General features: G+C 53.5%; 1 protein-coding gene across 2 annotated transcripts in view; it reads left to right on the top strand.

Annotated features, from left to right (window-relative positions):
* Nucleotides 1–9846: 9846 nt before the first annotated feature.
* LOC101014684 (translation initiation factor IF-2-like) overlaps nucleotides 9847–19530 on the top strand; it is a 41585-nt gene continuing 31901 nt past the window's right edge. For both annotated transcript variants that reach the window (XM_031656192.1, XM_031656191.1), the window contains exon 1: nucleotides 9847–11092. In XM_031656192.1, coding sequence (XP_031512052.1) covers nucleotides 10336–11092 — 757 coding nt within the window. In that variant the 5' untranslated portion in view covers nucleotides 9847–10335. The remainder of the gene's footprint in view (nucleotides 11093–19530) is intronic.

The raw sequence follows: 19530 nt of genomic DNA, 5'->3' as shown, positions 1-19530 counted from the left end.
ACAAAGCGGCGGCCGCCGCCGGCGACTCCTGACCCCGGGGTCGCGCCCTTTGTTCGCCCTCAATAGGGCAGCCCCGCCGCCCGGCCCGCGGCTAATTGGGGCGCGTGCCGTCGCCTCTGCCCGGACGCGCCCTCGGACGCAGGCCCCGGACCCGCCCGCCGACTCCGACCCGACCCGGGCCTCGGACCCCGGCTCGAACCCTCGTCCCTGCCGAGGCAGACCGCGGGCCCAGACTCCGACTCCAGGCCTCGTTTCGAACCCGGGGGACCCGCCGGGACCCGCCCCGCCCCGCCCCGCCCCGCTGCAGACCGAACTCCCCGCCCGCCGCGGACCCGGAGCCTCAGGCCTGGTGCCGGACTGGGCCCTGCCTCGCGTGCCAGCCCTGGGGCTGCCTGGAGGAGGCGCACCGAGGCCTCCCCGCCTTCAGAGCCGCGGCGGGCCTAGGCCCTGTGCCCCGCCAGGCCCGGAGCTGGCCGGCTGAGACTGGCCCGCGCCTCCCGCCCCGGGGCCGGGTGCTCCTGGTCTGCGGCAAGGTCCCCACGCACTCCCGCGGCCACGTGGGTGCCTGTCGCCTGGAGCGGGGTTGGGGGAGGCCGCAGCGACACTGCTCCCCGGGTCCCGGGGCTCGTGGTCCGCCTGTGCAGGCCCCGTAAGGACCTCAGACAGCCGGGATGCAGAGGAGATGTGTATTAGTTCTTGTTTTCCTTTTTCTGCTCTTTATTTCTGTTAGGAAGCCTCTCACACGGGAAAAAAAAAGACGCTCCATCTATGCGAACCCCACTCCCCTGGTGAGGGGAAGATGGAACCCTTCAGACCCTCAGCACGTGGGCCCCCTCCCCCCCACAACTTCTTTTTCCTCCACATCATAACCTTTCCAGCACCTGGGAACGGTTCTAGGCCAGAGGAGGATGCTAACGCCATGAATGCATCCGTTGACACGAAATTCAGGCCTTGACCATTTTACCTCTTTCTTCGTTTTTTCCTCAAATGTTGGACAAGGTTATAATTTTTATCCTAAGAAGCTTTTGAGACTTAACACTTGTAATTTTCATAAGGGTTCTGTTTGATTTTTAAGAAGGTACTTTCTTTTGTAATTAGGTGCAAAAAGGAAAGAAGAGAAAGGACTCTTCTTGAAAGCCTTTGCCTCCCAAGACGAGCGGAATGGCTTCCAGTTCCTGGCCCGGCCAGGCAAGGAAGGCCCTCTGCCTGATTCTCACTGATTTCAGTTTTGTTCATCAGCTGTAAATATTGCCAGACTTTGCCAGGAAGACTTTTTTTTTTTTTTTTGAGCTTGTTGATTGCACGGTGGAATATTCTAATGTGGAATTTGGCTTTGGGAAGACTTGGTGGTCAGGAGTTGTTGGATATGCCCTGCTGTTGTGAGGATGGAGCTGAGTAGGGGTCCTGCCGTGGGCCATGAGTTGGGGGAGGCAGGTGTGGCCATCACCTTCTCGGTGTGCGGTGCAAATCTCCACCTGGTAAGGAAAGCCCCTGGGAGGCATGCCTTATAATTCTTGCCTTTCATAGAACGACTGCCAAATAGCCCGGTGCCTCTTTACCCGCCTGCCTCATTTCCGTGCATTTCTCCCAAAGCCACCACTTCTACGTAGCCTTTCTCCTTTCTGAGGAGCAATAATCCAATCTGATCAGCGAAAGTTTGCCTCCGTGGAATGCTGATGCCCAGGCTGGGGACCCCGCCACCCCTCTCTCAGCAGTGCTTGCAGACGTGAGATGGTGAGGGTTCTCCCCAGGCTGTCCTCAACACTGATTGGCCTTTGATATTGAGACCATGGGGCAGGTGCCTGCCGGGTTCACAGAGGGCTGTAAGCAGGGATGAAGCTTGAGTGGGGCTTGGAACCACCCCGGGTGCCTGGCCAGGGAGGCTCTGGTTGCAGGGGCTGGCAGCCTGGCAGACGAGGACAGAGGATGGGGTTATTGTGATTCTTCAGCTCAGGCAAAGCAGCTTTGTGACAAGGACTCTGGTGGGGCTATTGTGTCTGTGATTTTATACCCAAGGTCTATTCGCCCCAGTCTAGTTTTAGGGGCTGATCAGAATGCACCTGGCAGGGAAAGGTAGGCACCTCGGACGATGGAAGCCACTGCAGGGGAGATGGGGGGAGAGTTCCCAAAGCCGGACCAGCTTAAGGCAGTTCTGGGACCTAAATATCAATGGGGCTCTGTTTTGCATGGAAACTGTTCATAAAATAAGCCTATGTGTGTATGAGTGTGAAGGGGTGGATGGTGATGTTTTCCTTAAAAAAACAAAAATGACAAAAGTGCGTGTGTGTACACAGCAGTCAGGGTCCCAAGTCTGTGTAGTATCAGGCCTAGTCACCACTCCATTCACCTGGGCCTCAGTTTCCCCAGTCTTGAAAGAGCTAAGAGAGTTCTTGTTCTGTCTGCCACATGGGCCAGGAGAGTCACATGAGGCGAGGTGAGAACACGTTGTGTAAATGATGAAGTGCTTGCTCTGCACACGTGAGGTGCTGTCCTTACTACCTTAGGAAAAACCCTCTACTCCGAGGCTGCTGTTTTAGGACTCAAATGGTTAGTGATTCCCATGGTGCCGGGCACTTACTAAGTGATCAGGATGATTTTGTTGACTTGAACCGTGGTGTCAAAACCCTCTGCAATGGCTATAAGAAAGAGGTGGGCTGAGCACGGTGAGAAATGGAGTTGAAACAGAGAGCACTGCAGGCCTCTGAAGGCCTTTGAACATGACAGCGAGATGGCCCCCACTTTGGGGGATTGGAGTGGACGGTTTGGAGATCCCCCTGGGATATACGCCTCAGAGCCCTACGTGTTTCTCCCGGGGTCCAAGCCTGTCGTCTGTAGTCCTCCACTGCTCTGCCCAGCTTGGACTGCGTAAGCGTCTACTGGGCCCAAACCCCAGCCCAGTCCACACACTTGGGCCGTCTCTCCTGGGGGACGGGACTGTGCGGCCTCCAGAGCTGCCTGGCAGGGGGCACACCTTCTCGGTGCCCTGGTGCCGCACTGTGCCACGCTCCCAAGACCGGCTTGCTTATGCTTTGTCCTGATGATGATGAATGAGGTCAGCCTGGCTTACCATTCACAAAATAATTCTTTATTGCAGAGAAAGCTTTTCTCTATCTGAGATCTGCCCTTGTTATCTACAGCAGTTATGCTTTCCCTGGCTTTTGGTGTTTGTGTACGTGTAATGAGGAAGGGAGTAACCCAGGGAGAACGCAGGTAGGGCCTGCTCCTTCCTCTGGGCTAGGGACGTTCCACCAGGCCCTCGATCAGCCCCCAGGCGGTAAAGGCAACAGAACATTTATCGCTACACACACGCCTATGTATATACATTTATGCACACGAATACATATGTGTACACACACATATCCCTGGATACTGTCCTCGTGGAGCTAACATTTGATATTCTAAGTATTAAAGTTTGAGGCACCAACAGGCTGTCTTAAAAGGCTCATTCAGCCTGTCTGCCTTGGAGCTATTTTATTTATAATTCTTCTTGTCACGTCAAAGAACTCTGTGTTTCTTGCAGACTGTGTTCGGTGGTTGAGTGTTTGGTTTTTGGCTACAGCCGGTTACTTTTTCCGAATCTGTAGGTCCAGGTGTGCGTTGACAAGGTTTTTCCCAACTCGAGAAGTTTCTCAGGGAGCCTTGGAGTCCTTCTATAAATTTCCGGCATTCTGTGTGTGAGAGACTTCCAGTTTTGGAGAAGTCGAGAGAGTGAGGGAAGGAGCGTGCGGTTCTGGGTCCGCTGCCTCCTCTCAGACAGAAAGTCAACGGGCAAGGAGCGCTTGGGAAGCAGCATCTTGCAGTATATTTAGAATGCGGAGTTGAAAAATTGATGGATAAGATATTAGCGAAGATGCAAACCTTTGATGATATTCAAAAACCCCTGCCTCTGTGCATCATTGAAAACCAAGCAAAATAGGAGTGAAAATACCTATCCACATCTCAGGTTACTTTGAAATCAATTTTAAAAATATATATTCATCATGTAAATATTATATAGACATTTATTTTCAAGGTCAGTGTCCCTTCTTATCTGGTTGCTTACATTACCACCTTTTTGGGAGTTAAAAAAATGAACTTCCATGTTCTTTTAAAATTAGGAACTATACCAGAAGTTGCCCTATAAAATAACAAGAAACAAAAAAGCACTGGTTTTCTTCTTCTTTTTTTTTTTTTTTTGCAGCAATTAAATATTGTCTTGTAGTGATAAGTTTAGTTAAAACACTTCTTTTCTTTCTGTAGAAAGGGTTCCTATGAAAAATCTGACCTTAACCTTGAAGTTAGCCAGATCTAAAAGCTAGGATACTTGGACATAGTCAGGAAAATGAAATTGTTTTTATATATAAATTAGTCACCTGCGTTGTGTGAAGTCACATTTGATTTTTTAAAAATAAAATGAGAGTCTCTCAATAAATAAGACCAGTGTGGTCAAATTCCAAACAACTTGTAATTGACAGTCCCCCAAAACCAAATCCCAATTTCAGTATGAGTTCCACTTGTGGGCAGCTTAAGTTTGTTGTAGTAATTTTAAAGAAGTAATCTGTGAAATCTTGATTTTAGTAAAAATTCCTGCAGTCCCTTGCAACTTAACAACCAACTATTTGACTTCGAAATCAGTTTTTTCTCCTTTCTTTTCTTTTTCTGTTTATTCTAGAGGAATTTACCTAGCCCACTGAAGATCTGTACGATAAAATTATAAGTTACACATAAACTTTTTAGAAAAATGTTAATTTCCCAATTTCTGATTATTCAATTTTAGAAATTATAGACGTGATCGACTAAAATTAATTCAGCACTCACTTCTTGAATGGTAATTTTTATTTTTAAAAAATTTAGTTTGGTGCCTTTTCTCATTCCTCATTTAAAGTCAAGAATCTGGCTTTGGCATTTGATAGATGCGTATATAATCAGAGATACTGGCCCGTCATCCTTAATACATATTTTCAGATTTTTGTTGTTACTTCTTTGGAATGGAAAACATTAATCGTAATTCCTCATTCCTAAGGGGAAATTTTTCATACTAGCATGTGTTTATTAATATTATGTACAATATATTCTTATATGATTGAACACACGCCTGTCGTAGACTTCTAGTTGTTTTATGCGGTCCTTTTAATTGAAAAGTAATAATTAACCCTTTAAGAATGCTTTCGGGGTCGTTAGACTTCTTTTTGAGATACATACGCAGGCGCCGCAACATGAAACATGAATGTGGAGACTTCCAAAGCACGTTAAAGGCGGCAAAGCGCTGCTTACACAGGTTAAGAACCAGACATGTGATTGCACGCATGTGGAGCTGGCACCATCAAAGCACGATGTGCATGACTCACAGACGCAGGCACACTTAAGTATGTTCTTTACATTGAAAAGGAAAGGAAGTAAGATAGAAAAAAAATGGTGCCAGCATGCTGGGCTTTTTTTGTTTGCTATTTTGGGGTGGGGTGCACTAGTGCAGTGTCCGGCGTATGCTTTTGTCCTTAAACAGGCTTGTTCCCTGGTCAGAGTTTCATTATTGTTGCTGGTAAACAAATGCCAAGTTTGACAAAAAACAGTGAAATAAAGCAAAAGATTTTGAAAAATGCTTCATCATGTCAGAAGGAAAGAATCCTTTTCACGGGTGCCTGCTCACATTTCCTTGTCCAGCCTGAGATCCTATTGACTTTGAATTATCTTTTGCTGTTTTATTTCTATGAAAATTATAAACGCATGTTTGTCCAAGGCGGATTGATGCTTAGAGGTTGCGTATAAATAACTGAGAGTGAAAATAAACCCATCATGCAGTAAGAGCGTATGTTATTATGAAACAGGCCTATCAAAATGGACTCTCAAACCTGCAAACTACTTTGAAACAAAGGCAAAAGAAAAAAAAATCATAAGCCTGGTTTGCCTTTATCCAGAGTCCCCAAAGCTGCTGAGCAACTCCTCAAAAGGCACATTGTCTAGGATGATCGAAGTGGCATCTTATCCAGGAGCCATGGAAAACTTGCAATCTCAAGTTTATTGGGCTGGCTTTAAAAACATAATTATTCTTGGATGTGCAACTAAGTGTTCAGAACCCGAGTGAAAACGTGATTTTTCACTCACACTCGTTGTCCTTGCTTTAATTAGATTAAATGCATCTGTTTACTAAGTCCTCCTAACGTCTTGGATACTGAAAAATTTAAACTATTAAATGTCGATCCGTTGAGAAAAAAGAAACTAAACCGAAGCACCCCCCTCAGCCTTCTGAGGCTGGACTGTGGGCTAGGGGCTGGCGGAGAAAGCAAGGCAGCAGGAAGTTGCCGGCTCCATTCCCATTAGGCAGATCTGGGGAGAAATCAGGAAAAAAATATCTGTATAAAGCTGATACTGTAAACATCCTAGTACAGCAACAGCCTTCCTAGAGCTTATTTTCAAACATCTGACCTCAGGCATGGCTGTGGCCCACAGGCAAAAACCAAGTTTTTCTTCCTGGAAACTTGTCCATCATAGTGCTCAACGACAATGTAAATTTTCCAGGTTTTCTTGTTGATAATTTGAGCATACTTTAAAAAATATTATTTACTTTGAATAATATGATAGCAAATAGACAAAAACAAGCTAACCTGAATATTACCCAGTGGAATTACCTGAGTGCTATGATTTTTGCTGAATAAAGCAGCATTTGATTTCTGCATTTGCAACCAAATTATATGTAAATCCTTGCCAACTACAGGGGGAAATTTTTTTTAAAGAGTGTGTGTTCTTGAATATTGTTCTGACTTATCTGATTTCTTGCTTTACCAAATAAAAACTGTAAGTGGAAAAAAGGCATTAAATTAACTTATTACGGTGCGAGAGAAAGAAAAAAAAATCAGTTAATAAAAATAAGGTTAGCAAGCCAGTATGATTATACAATGATTTCAGGTGAAAATTACAAAGCTAATATCCTGGCATTTAGTCACTGCGTTCAGTAATGATATAGTTGTCAAATCTGTATTTGTGCCAATGGAACAAAAGTTGTAAGTGGCATAATAGAAGATAATCTCTTTTTCTTTGTGGCTTTTTAAATTCAATGTTTTAATCCACCCATTTAATCACAAAACATATATCACATTAGTTATAATATTTATAGTGTTTAGGAACGTGATTATAAATAGATTATAGTGTGGTTGTTGGATGCGGTCTTTTTTTTCCTTTTTTCCCTTGAACGTGTATCTCCGAGGTATGCATCATTTCTAGAGATTGCCCTTGAGAACAGTTTTATTGAGAATAGTAACCATATATTTATGTTCAGAATCCCCATTTGGTCGTTACCGGGTGTGCTCATTATTTTGGAAAAACAAGATTCCATATTAAAAGGCCTGGTGCTTATGATGTTTAGATCTCTGCATTCATCTCAGTTTCTAAAGCATTTTTGTTCTTCTGGAGTCCCTAAACTTGCTAAACCACAAAATATCTGTAGTATGTTTTTTAAAGTAGTTGAACCATACAGTAACGATGGGGTACAGGAGGAGTTTATAGAGCAGTTAGTGGTTGAGTTCTGCCTTGGTGTGGCCGGGTTAGGAGGGGCTACAGGGGCATATGTGGAGCTTTGGGCGCTGCTGGGCACAGACTCATCCTGTGGGAATGTGTGCTTTTACCCCACACTTCCTATCTGGGGCTGAAATTTTTAATAGTGAAGAAAGAAAATTATAAAGCACAGTGCTAGACAGGATTGATTTCCCCTGCTGTATTGCTAGAAGGTAGACACTGCATGTCTGAGACTCAGGCTGTGGAGAGAGCAGTGCCCTTTTCTGGGGAAGCACAGAGCTCCTGAGCTTCCAGTTCTGGGCCCCACAGCCCTTGGAGCTGGGGGGTGAGGGGGGAGACACAAGACCTTCCTCAGGAAAAGAGGGCGACCCACGCAATAGTGAAGCCACCAGGCAGCTGTGGAAAGGGAAAGTCGGTCCAGATTCCAATGAAAAGATTAATTGGAAAACATTTCTACTCCATTTTCTAAAACTGAGTTTTCCCATAGCAAAAAATAAATAAATAAAGCTATCCCTAGAATTCCTTCAGCTTCTAGAAAGAAGATGCTATACTAAGATTCCAGTCCCCACCGCCCCAACTCCCAGGAAAGCAACTGGGAAGGTTTCTTAACATACCCTGAGTTCTTCCTTCCCTCCCCCAAAATTTTCTGTGTCATGGGGTGGAGGCAGTGGTGTGTATATCAGGGTGGCTGGCACAATTCACAGCCACAATCATGGGGGTCTAGCGAGCTGTGGAAGGCAGCTCAGTGGGCAGCGAGGCCCTGACAGAGTTGCCCGGCTGCCCCAGCCCAGCGTTGCCCTCCTGGGCAGTCTAATCCAACGTGAAATGAAGTTTCCTGGGAAGCAGGGCACACGAGGAACTTTTGAATTTACCAATGGCATAAAAAGTATATATATTTTTATGACAACGGACAAGTTTCAATTGGTTGGCAGAAATGGCGAGATGTGACGTCAAGGGACACTGGTTAGAATGCCAAGGCCGGCGGCGGGGGGTTGGGGGGAGACAAGCACAGAGAGACATTGGGATGGGACCCGGGAGGCCTTGTTTCTCTCGGGCCCTGGCCGCCAACGGGCCGTCGCAGGCGTCTGGGGACAGCCAGCTCCATGCGGCTCTGAGCCAGGGCATGCTTGGGCAGGGGGACCGGGTCTGCGAATATTGACTCTGTGTCCGAATAGTGACTCTGTGTCCGCGTGCGTCCCCGAGAGCCGGAGGCCCAGGCCGGCCCCTCTGCGGTTTGGGAACCACTCGGGCGCCTCTGTGGAGCGGGCGGGAAAAGACGCCGCGGCCTCCTTGGCATTCTAACCCGTGTCCGGACCCTAGAGGCCAGCCGGTCCCGACCACCCGGAGGGCCTGGGAAGGAATCGTGTGGCCCGGGGCCAGCAGTGTCGCCATCGGGCTCCGAGAGAGCAAAGCTGCGGCCTTGAACTTCTCCCCACAGCTCCTGTGCCCTGAGTCGGGGAAGCAGGAAGTTGTTTCCACTGGGAAGGAAGAGAGCGCGCTCGGAGCTGGGCAGCGGCTCCGGGCACCGCGTCCCCACCCATCCCACGCCTCCCGGGGCACCGTGAACAACCCCCCAACCCAACTCCTCCAGGCACCTTGCGCGCCCCTCTTACATCTCCCGGCACTGTGCGCTGACCCCTGCCTCCGCAGGCCGGCTCCCGTGTGCCGGGTCCCGACTCCCACCCCTCTGGGCACCCCTCGCTCCGAGGAGCCCGCAGTGTCCTGGAAGCCACCGCGGGGTCGCCCATGCGCGAACTCCGCCCTGGGGGAAGCCCTTTGCCACTGTCGGCCCGAGCGCTGTCCCGGGGCCGCGTCGAGAGGTCCGCAGCGCACACTGTTCCCCGCGGGGACGAGCCTGGAGAGCCTGGCCGCTGTCCGCGACGCCCGGGGCCGGGTGGGCACCAGGCTGCGGGGATTGCAGGGACCGTCGGTCAGCCACGGGTCCCCGAGCCGGGCCCGAGCGTGCGCGCGCGTCCCGCTGCCCGCAATCATGGCAGCCGGCGCCTTGGAGCGCAGCCGCCGAGCGCGTCTCCAGCAGCCGCCGCCTCGGTGCCAGCAGTGGTGGTGGGTTTCGGGCCGGGCGCTCGCGCCCGCCCGCCTTTGGCCGCGCGGCCCCGGGGCGCGAAATAAAGCCGCTGGTCCCCGCGGCGCGGTATTCCCCGCCTCGGGGCGGGCGGCGGAGGCTGCGGGGCGGGACGCTGGCGAGAGCGCCTGGGCGGCGTGCCCCGCGGGGACGCGCACGCGGGGCTGCGGGGCGAGACGCGGGGCTGGGCGGCGAATCCGCTGCTCGCGCCGCCTGCCCCGCCCGCGCGCGCCGTCCCGGGGTAGGGGGCGGTGGAGGGGGGAACCCAGGAGGGGCGGCGCCCGGTCCTCACCCGCAGCGGGCACGGAGGGGGCCGCGGGCGGCCTCGTTGGTATTCCGGGCGCGGTTGCAGCCCCGATCTCCCCTCAGAACAGGGGTGCCCGGGCGCGCGGGCACGGCCGCCGCTCTCGGGCGGTCTCCGCGGGCTGCGGGGCCCGCAGGCGCCTTGCTTTCCCCGTCCCCTCCTCCCTGGGTCCCCAGTACTCCCTCCCCCGCTCCGATCCGGCGGCGAAGGGGTGGGCAGGGAAACGCGCTCTCTGGGACAGGTGCCAACTCCGAGACAAAAGACATAAAATAGGCGGCAACGGGGGAAGCGCGGCCGGCGCGCTCGGGCGGGGACGGCGCCGCCGCGGGGGCCGCATCCTCGGTGCGGACCCGGGAAAGTTTGGGAAGTCGCCGTGGCGGCTTCGCAGCGGCGGGGGACGCGCGGCCCGGGTCGCCCTCCGCGCCGCGCTAGCCCTCTCCGCGCCGCTGCTGAATAATTCATGGCGCGGCCGCCGGCCATTAGCATGCACCGGGCGCGCGGCGCGTCTGTGCCAAGCCGCCGCCGCATTCGGCGCCCGGGCAGCGCGAGACGAGCGGCCGCGCGGCGGCCGGGCCCACGCTGTCCCCGCGCTCGCCTGCCCGGTGGCACCCATTGTGCCCCGACCCGCCCCGCGGGGCTGTCCCCAAGCACGCCTGCATCCCGCCGCCCGCCCGACGGCCCGGCTCTGCAAGTCCTGGCCCGCGACGCCCGCCCCGGAATGCACGTGAACTTGGAGAAAGTCGCGGGGCGCGCCGGCCGGGCTCTCCGCGGCAGGGCGTGGGCGTCCCCGGGACGGCGCGCTTTCGTTTTCGTCTGGGACAAAGGTCCCTTGCGGCGCGCGGACGCCGTGACCGGGTCCTGCGGGCCACTCTCTGGCGCAGTCGGGTCGCTAAGCGCAGGGAAGCCGGAGCCCGAAGGCAAGGACCGACGCGGCGCGGGGCCGGAGAAGTGGGGCCTGGGCCGTGCGCCTGGCCGTCCAGAGCAGTCCCACCCTGCGGAGTTGCGGGAACTGGCCCCGCTCTGTCGTCCGCCGCTTCAACGCGTGAAGAGGGTGAGCATTTGGAACCCAGGACTCAGACCGCTAGCTGAGGGCCTGTGCCGCTCTGGGCACGCGAGCGCGGCGCCGGCGGCGGCCAGGCGCGGTCCTCCCGCAAGGGCAGGGCTGTCGACCTGTGCGCCCCAGGTCACGATCGGGTTCACGGCGACTCCCGAGGACGGTAAGTGCATTTCTCACTTTCGCTACTTAGTGAGTATTTAAATATTAATGAAGAGATCACTAAGAGGGACACTTCCGTAGGGCAGGCCTTCCACAGACCAGGGAACGCACCGAGGAGGTTGCTCTTGAACCTGAAGCCGCACCAGCTTGCGAAAACTCCACTCGGCATTAATCTGGATCTTGGAATTTGTGAAGCACAGCTTCTAATCTGAGGTGTGCAGGCTATTTGCCAGAGAGAATCTTGTTGAACACGTAAAATAAGCGTTAGCAGACATCTTAAACACAATGGGAAGAAAAAAGAAAACATCTGTTTTTAGAATTTATTTTTATTATTTTTTTTTGTTAGATGTGTTTGGAAAGGTTATTGGGAAGCTACACCTCTTTCCTGGAAAATTGAAATATTCCATTTAATTTCTAAACCCACACTGCTGATTTTTTCCTCCTGGTCAGACACTTGGGGAGAGCTGATTCAAGGGGGGATCCTCGGTTCGGCGTTGGCGGCATTTGGGCCGGTTCAGTGAAAGGCCCTTGTGTGGAAGCTGCTGTTTATAGTGGTGTAAAACGAAAAACAACTCATAACTTTTTGTAATAAATGCCCCTTTATAGGTGCCTTACACACAGGCCCAGCCAGTGGCCCTGGGGAGTTTGTGAGGAGCAAGAAAGGGGTGAAGGAATGCTTGCTTGCTATGATTATAGGGTTTCAAGGTAACATGGAGATTAATTTTTTCGTAGTTGGGTTTCAAAAGCCAAGGCAGCCTGCAGGCCAGCAATAGCTTCATTTTATTTTAGTTCATTGGTTCTAGCTCTTTGGGGTTTAAAATATGTTTGTCCGTGTGTACGGAGCTGGGGTTAAAATGAAACCCCAAACAGTGGGGGATTGAGCCTGCTTTTTAATATGATTGTGCCACAGGTGCAATTTCCCCCCTGCCCTCCCCACCTTACTGAGGTGGTTTGGATAACCTTGCTGGGTGCTTTCACCACAAAATAATGGGGGGCCTGTTTCCATAACACCCCAGGGCTATGAGCTGGCTCTTGGAGGCTGTGTTTCTGGGAACATGGACAGAGGCCTGGGTAGTCCAGGCTTGCCTCACGCCTCCCTCCCCCTCAGCTGCCTAGTGCCCTCCCCAAGAACCCCACGGACTGAGGGGACCATTTCAGTGGGGTCCAGCCAGCCACGGCCGGAGGTGGGAAGTTTACCTCTGTGCTGGAGGAACTAACCTTGGCCGTCTTTTTTGTTGGGCTGCCTCCCCCGCTGCCCCGTCGCCCCATTTTGAGTTTTTATTTATCACTTTATGAGACGCAGTTAGCAGACGTGAAACCTGGGGTGGGACATTCTGGGGCGATCTCAGAATCGGGGTGCAGCTGCGGAAGGCATGCCATGATAGCCGGGAGCTTCTGCTTGGCATGGCGTTGGCAGTGACGAGGTTGGTAATTAGAAGAAGCTCAAGTTCCACCGGGGCCTTGCCTATAAAATGCTGGAGACGTTTACCCGGAGGCCACAGCAGACGGAACATAGCACGGAGGACAGGAATGGTGTGGTGCTGAGGCTGCAGGGCGTCCCTCTGGATTAAAACAGATCCCGAAACAAGGGGCATCCAGCTCCCCTGCTCGACAGGCCAGACCCGGGGCGAGCCAGGCAAAGGCCTGAGCGTCGGAGGAGGCAGTCTCCAGGGCTGCTGAGTGAGGACTGCTATTCGTCAAAGCTCCAGAGCCCCGTCTCCTGCCACACAGTGTGCCCCTCGCCCATGAAATGGGATGAGGTCAAGATTCTGCAGCCAACAGTTGGGGCCAGCGCTGGGCACAGAGGCCCTGGCGAGGCCCCGTCCTGCCTTTGTCCATGTTCCTTCGAGCCAGCTCAGCCTGACAAGAGTCTCAGGGTCCCACCAGGGGCTTCCCAGTGGTGGTGGAATCTCCCATCCCGGCACAATTCATTTTTGAGGGCGCACACACACAAGAGAAGGCTCTGAAAATGAAACTGGCACTTGTCTGTTTTTTAAATCACTTCTGGATTTAACATCAAGAATGTGGAAAGCAGGGGGCGAGGGCCACATGCACTATGGTGTGGGCTGGTGGAAGGATGGGCCCTGGTTTTTCTGGTTTTGTTTTAAACCAGGGCCTACCCCAGGATAGTCCCTCGCCTGTGCTGGGGCCTCACCAGGCTCCAGCCCCTCCTGGGTGAGAAGGGTCTCCAGGGTGCTGGTGGGGACGAGCTGGGCTCCACTTGGGCAGTGCCCCTCCGCCATGGTGAGGTCTCATGCCTGAGCAGGTGCAGGCTAGCAGTTTGCCTTGCTCCATAGGAACAGCATGGTGCTTTGCAGCAGGGTTACTTTTTATGTGGTTTGCACCTGGCTGGGTCAGGCTGTCTGTGTGAACCTTTCTCACTCCCTCCGACCCCTTAAAGGGCACTGGGGCCTGTCCCAGCCCAGCATGGATGGGGCGTGACTGGAAGGCAGACCGTGTGGCCCAGGAGGAACTGGGAAGAGCTCTGCCCACCCAGATCACCCAGATGGGCACCCTGCCTGGGCAGGTGCTGCCTCGTGTCTGGTGCAATGTCCTCTCGTGCAGTGTAGACGCATGCCTGTGCTGAAGGGTGGCCTCTAGGAAGGGAGGGGTCCTTCCAGGCCAGGCAAGAAACACCATAAAGCCACCGTGCTTCCTTGGGGTGTTGGGTTTTGAGGGTTCTTTGCACGTTTGGGGAGAGAGGAGAATGCTCTTGCCGAAATCGCAGCAAGCTGGAGTCAGCACCCTGGGCTTCAGTCTGCCCCTGCCTCTGCCTGGGTGACCGTGGCACATTTGAGTTCCCCCCTGAGCCTGGATTCTGAGCTCTAAAGCGGGAAGAGTGTTAACCCACCTCAGAGACCTCAGACATTATTTCCATAAAGCACCATTCCAGGCACGTTGTTGGGGAGGGGCGGGACATAAATGGCTACTGCTATTGTCACTTATTGTTGTCAACAATAATCACTGTTTTTGCTTAATATTTATTTTATTTACCACTACTATTATTTTATATATTGCATGATGTTATATTCTAAGTAACAGATAACCCAACTTCAGTCTCACCAGAAAATGAACCAAGAAGTTCGCTCTCCCGACCCCACAAGTGGGAGCAAAAGTGGACCTTGATGGTGTCTCTCAGGTGGACTGGCAGGAGCTCACAGAGCCCGCACTTTCCTCATCACAGGGACTTGGTGTGAATGTGGCTTCCAGATGCATCTTGCACCTCACCTTGGGTACACAAGATGAGACCAGGGTCTCCTTGGGGACCTGGGAAGTGCTGACGGAGGAGGCACCCCTTCCCAGGGGCAGGACGGAAAGCACACGTGGGTGCTGGCCTTGGGTCTGACCTTTGTTCTCCCACTCACTTCAGGGGCAGGAAAGAACGGGGTAGGACGTCCTGGTGCAGGGTCCCAGAGCGGCCACACCAGCCACCAGTGTCCTCGCTGGAAATGCAGATGGTGATTTGGTGGGAGGATTTCACCACTCTGACGAGCTAATTGTTCTTTGGCCTGGTACGTTAACCAAAATGCTTGCTTTGGAGTTTTCCCTCCTAGCTGGTCGTTCAGGAAGACCCAGCAAGATCGTCCTTGCTGAAAACATCTTGTCGGAATAAGAGAGAGCCCTAAATGGCATTGGTCATGGTTTCTGATGTTATAGAACTGAGCAGAGAGAAAAAGCAACAATTGTCTCCAAGCAGAGACAATGGATCTTTCATATGAAATATTTATTTTCAGAGCTGCCCAGTGTTCCCTGGGCTGGGACAGTCTGTGGAGCTCGAGCGTCCGGGAATGGCAGGCCCTAAACGTGTAGTTGGAGACAGAGATTTAGAGAATTAAAAAGAAGGTCTCCTGACCCGTGGTTCTTGAACAATTTCAGTGGGCACGTCTGGCTTTCTTTGTTGAGTGGAGGCTAAGCTTGCACGAGTTAATTTTGTTTTCTTCCATGATTTCTTTTTAAAAGCCGCAGGGCTTCACTTGCGAGTGCTAGAACGATGGCCAGGTTTGGGATCGTGGGCCGGATGGGGCCTCCCTCAGCCAGGCCCAGTTGGCCTTAGCCGGCTGGGTCACAAAATGGAAGTGTGAGGAAAAATAGAGCCCAGAAGAGGAAGGGTCTGTCCCCAAAGGGCTAAGGGAGAGGCCATCGAGAGGGCGATTTGGGCCAATATTTGTGGTTTACCAGTGTCTACTCCTCCCCGAATTCCATTCTCAGATGAACCTGGGAGTGGCCCGTAGGTTGTGGGAGAGTCCAGCCTGACTTGGTGAAGCCACGCACAAGCAAACACCCTTCCGGGCTAGAAAGGGTGTTTTTGTAACTCTGACAAATGCGGCCCAGAGTTAGGGCTCCGTGAATATTTTCTGGATTGATAGAATGAAGAGGCCTACACACGAGCCATCCCTCAGCCCCTTCTCCGAGGTGCGGGAGGAGCTGCCCCGGGGAAGCCAGGCCAGAGCCCAGGCTCGCCTTAGCAGATTTGGGAGGAGTGGGCCGTGCTGGGGCTGTAGTGAAGCATTCCTGTGGTGCCAGGGGAGCACTGGGAAGGCTGAGGTGGCCCATCGGCCGGAGACACCCAGCACGTTAGGGGGACCTGTCTGGACACCCCAGCGAGGCCTTGAAGGAGGACAGATGAGGGAGTGGCCCTGATCAGGTGGGGGACCAGGGTCACCCAAGCAGTGTTCTTGGCCAAGTATAATATTTGGCTTCAGAAATGAGGGGTTTTTTTTTTTGGTCAATCGGCTGTCACATGTTTTATTTTGCTTTCAATGCCAGAGCTTCTCAGTTTGGCCCCTGTAGCCCTTTACGTCAGCCCACTCAGAAAAGAGCTCTCTTTCCGGGTGTCCAGGAGCCTCTGATGCTATAGGCAGAATTGGTATAATGGAAATCATGAAAAAGAATGAAATCTTGTGACAATGGGCAAAAAAAAAAAAAAAAAAAAAAAAAAAACAGGTGTCTAGTCACTTTTTTTGTGCATGGTGGGAGGCAGTTTGAAAGTAAAACGAAAATTGGGGATGGGAAGCTTCTTGGTGGGGTCTGGACTGGGGAGTCTCATCTTTCTGACCACCCAGGAGCCTGTGTGGAGAGAGTGGCTGGGCCCACTGTCCAGCCAGCGCCGAGAGGATTTCTGAGTAGAGATGTGACCGCAGGGTCACCGGTTAGTGTCATAAAATAAGACCGGTGGTTGTGGTTACTAAATGTGTGCATGAGATCTACATGGTAAAAAGGCCAAACAATTTTTTTTAAGCAGTGATAGAATTTTCCCTCCAGATTTAAAAAGAATCATCCCCGATGCTTTTGGTTTTCTAAAACCAGGGCTTTTTTTTTTTTTTTTTTTTTTGCCTGTGGAACGCCCTTTCCTTAATTCTGGCATTTCAGATGGCAGGAAGAGCATTTAGCTGAAATATTTACCTGCTGATTTGGGGCTCTTAAATTTAGAATCCCCTTTCATGTGTTTAAGAGAGATATTTACATTCAAATCAGCCTTTTATAATTACATTTTAAATTATAATAAAATGATGGTGCCGGCGCTCCAGTTTTCCATGTATTTTAACTGTAAGAGAAGCTGTCGTGAATTGAATGGGGGCTGCCCATCACCCAGAACCCCCCCCCCCCCCCCCCCCCCCCGCCCACCGTGTGGGTTCTGGCCTGCAGGGCACACGTGTGTCCTGAGCATGGCGGCTGCATGGGTGTTACCTGTGGGGCCCTCCCTCCACTGCCAGGAGAAGGGCCTGACGGGGATTCTGGCCCCACACAGTGCGATGGTTGCCCGGCTTCACCACCTGCAGCTCCATCTGAGAAGGTCCTGATACGGGCTGGGGTCCAGGCCCACTGCCTTCGTGTCCTGAGCCCCACAGTGGCCTGTAGGCCTGCTTTGGAAGCCATTATCTCCTGGGCGGCCAGCCGGGCACAGCAGTGGACGTTTCTGGTTGAAGCGGTTCCGCGGGTAGGGGGACAGTCATCTCCTCCTGCAACCGTAACCCAGGCCCTGCCTCCCCTGCCATGCCCCTGTGGGTCCCACTGTTGCCATCTCGTCCTCAGTGGCTTCCCGATGTTGCTTGCTGGCAGAACAGGCCCCGCACTGTGGAGCATGGGGGACCCTTCCCCTCCCAGGGCCAGACTCTTGGCAGCCAGGCCAAGCCGCTGCTGGAATGGAATTCCCGGCGTTCCTGTTGGGGCGCATGGCATCAGAGTCCTACCTGCTTTGTCTCTGGCATCAGCTGGCGAGCCAGTCACGTGGCCGTGTGCGTGAGACCAGAGCCCAGGACTGAGGGCTCCTCCCGGGCAGCTTTCTCCTCGCTCACTCACCCCCACCCCCTTTTTTTTGGCTTTCAGCAGGACCAGCTCTGAGCAGGCGTAAAACAGTGTTAAAACAGAATCCAGGCAGCAGGGAGCTCCTGTCCACTGCGGCAGGCTCTCACAGTCCACTCGGGCTCTCGTGGTCCACCTAGACCACCCTTTACCTCGAGTCCTTATGGACAGAAAGGCCCTGATGTGTCCCATACACCCAGGAGTCAGGCCCAGAACAAGGCAATGGTCACTCCATGCCATTCCCTCTGGTGCAGAGCTGGCCCTGCCTGCCCCTAGACGGCCATGGGGTGGGTGGCACCGCTTCCTGGGGAACCCCTTCCCACACTTCCAGCCTTATTGCTCACTTGCACAAGGACACCCCAGTGGTCACTGCTGCAGCTCCCGGTCACATAGAGGGTGAGAAGGGAGAGCTGGACAAACAGGTGACCCAGCAGACCCAGCCTGATGCCCGCAGGAGAGAGCAATGGGGTCTGATATTTTGTCTCCAAATGAAAGAACCACAGTGAAACCCCAGGCCTGCCCACCCCAGTTGTAGGGCCAGAGTTCGGGGATGTTTCCCTGAGGTAGTGGCAAGGTTTGATTTTGGTGAAAGGCAAGGATTTGTGAGGGTCTGAGAGGGTAGGGTGATGGGCCTGGACTCCACCCCGATGCCCTGTCCACCGCAGCTGCCTGGCCACTCTCGGACCCCTTGGCGTCGAGCGCTGACTGGGTGCGTGCATGGAGCTTCGGGCTCTGTGCATGTTAATTCTGCCACTCCAGCAGCCCTGAGTGGGAGGAGCCATTACCCCCTTTCTATAGATGGGGAAACTGAGGCAGGCTTGCTCATGGTGAAGTGTCCAGTCGGACACAGGGCCAGATTCAAACCTGCAGCCTGGGTTCCCGGCTACAACAGCGCCAGCCTCCGCAGGCGTTAGAAGGGGGCTCACTGCCAGGGCCCCGGCCAGGGCAGCTTTCAGGGTGGGGTCTTTGGCCTCACCCTGGAGAAACGGGCAGGGTGCTGGCTGCCTCCTGCTGAGCCTGGCGTGGGAACAATGTGGCCTCTATCTCTGGAGTGAGCCAGGCCGCCCGGACGCCCAGCCCCTCAGAGCAGCCCGGTCAGGCAGGCGCCCACAGCATGGCGCCCAGGCCACGCTGCCCGTCCACAGGGTGCGGGCGCCTTGGCCAGGCCCAGGCGGCCGCTCCCCATGTCCTCCCTGGCCGGCCACTGAGTGGCCAGACGCCGGCTTCCTCCTCCCTCTCCCGCCCGGCCAGCCTCCTCCTTTTTGGTGGTGGGTTTGGGGGCCCGGCCCACCCGCCACTGCCACGTCTGCCATCCTCCCGCACCCACGAGCATCTTTCAAAAATTCCCGGTGGGCGGGGCCGAGCTGCAGCGGCCGCCTCTGCCCCCCCTCCCCGGGCAGCCAGTGCCAGATGAGAGCAGGAGACAAAAGTAGCATTTTCCTCGTACTCCGGGGCTGGCAGCAGGGCCTTCCCCCAGCACCACATGGCTCCTGGCAGCCCTGCCCCCTGTGCCGGGGTGGCCGAGGCCCAGCCGGGCCCACTGGACCGAGGGACGGTGACGGCCAGAGACCGGGGGCCCACAGGCCCGTGGCCGGGGCTGGCACCGGGCAGCCGGCTGGCTGGCAGGACCTGCCCTCCTCCCCCGCCCGGGTGACCGGCCGGGCCCATGGACGTCATTTTCACTTCCTGGCTTTGGAGAAGGCGCCTCCATCCTCCGGCACCTCGGGTAAGTCACCTTCTTTCCTTCTGTCGTGAAGACGAGCTGAGGGTGCTGCCATCTTGTGCCCCGGTGCCTGTTACGTGTCCTCCCTCTAATTGGTTCTCCAAACTCGGAATTCTATTTCAGAGCCCTCCATCTTCCGTGCAGGAAGCCCTGCCAAAAACTGCAGGGAAAATGCAGAAGCCAAGCCCATTTACTTTCAAGATCCAAAGCTACAGGCTTTAGAAATCACAATAAAAATGAATGTTTATTATTTCACAGTAGCTGCGTCTTCCATTATAATGGGAACAAATGCTTTGGGAGTATTAATAACCATGGCCTACTCCTGCCTGCCTGGTTGTGGCAGTTTGTGTGTGGGGTCTCATTGTGATTATTATTATTATTGTCTTAATTTTTGGTGGCACCAGGAGTGGCAA

The sequence above is a fragment of the Papio anubis genome, chromosome 16 (genome assembly GCF_008728515.1).
Source record: "Papio anubis isolate 15944 chromosome 16, Panubis1.0, whole genome shotgun sequence".
NCBI classification, from domain to species: Eukaryota; Metazoa; Chordata; class Mammalia; order Primates; family Cercopithecidae; genus Papio; species Papio anubis.
This window is presented reverse-complemented; position numbering and strand designations above follow the sequence as displayed.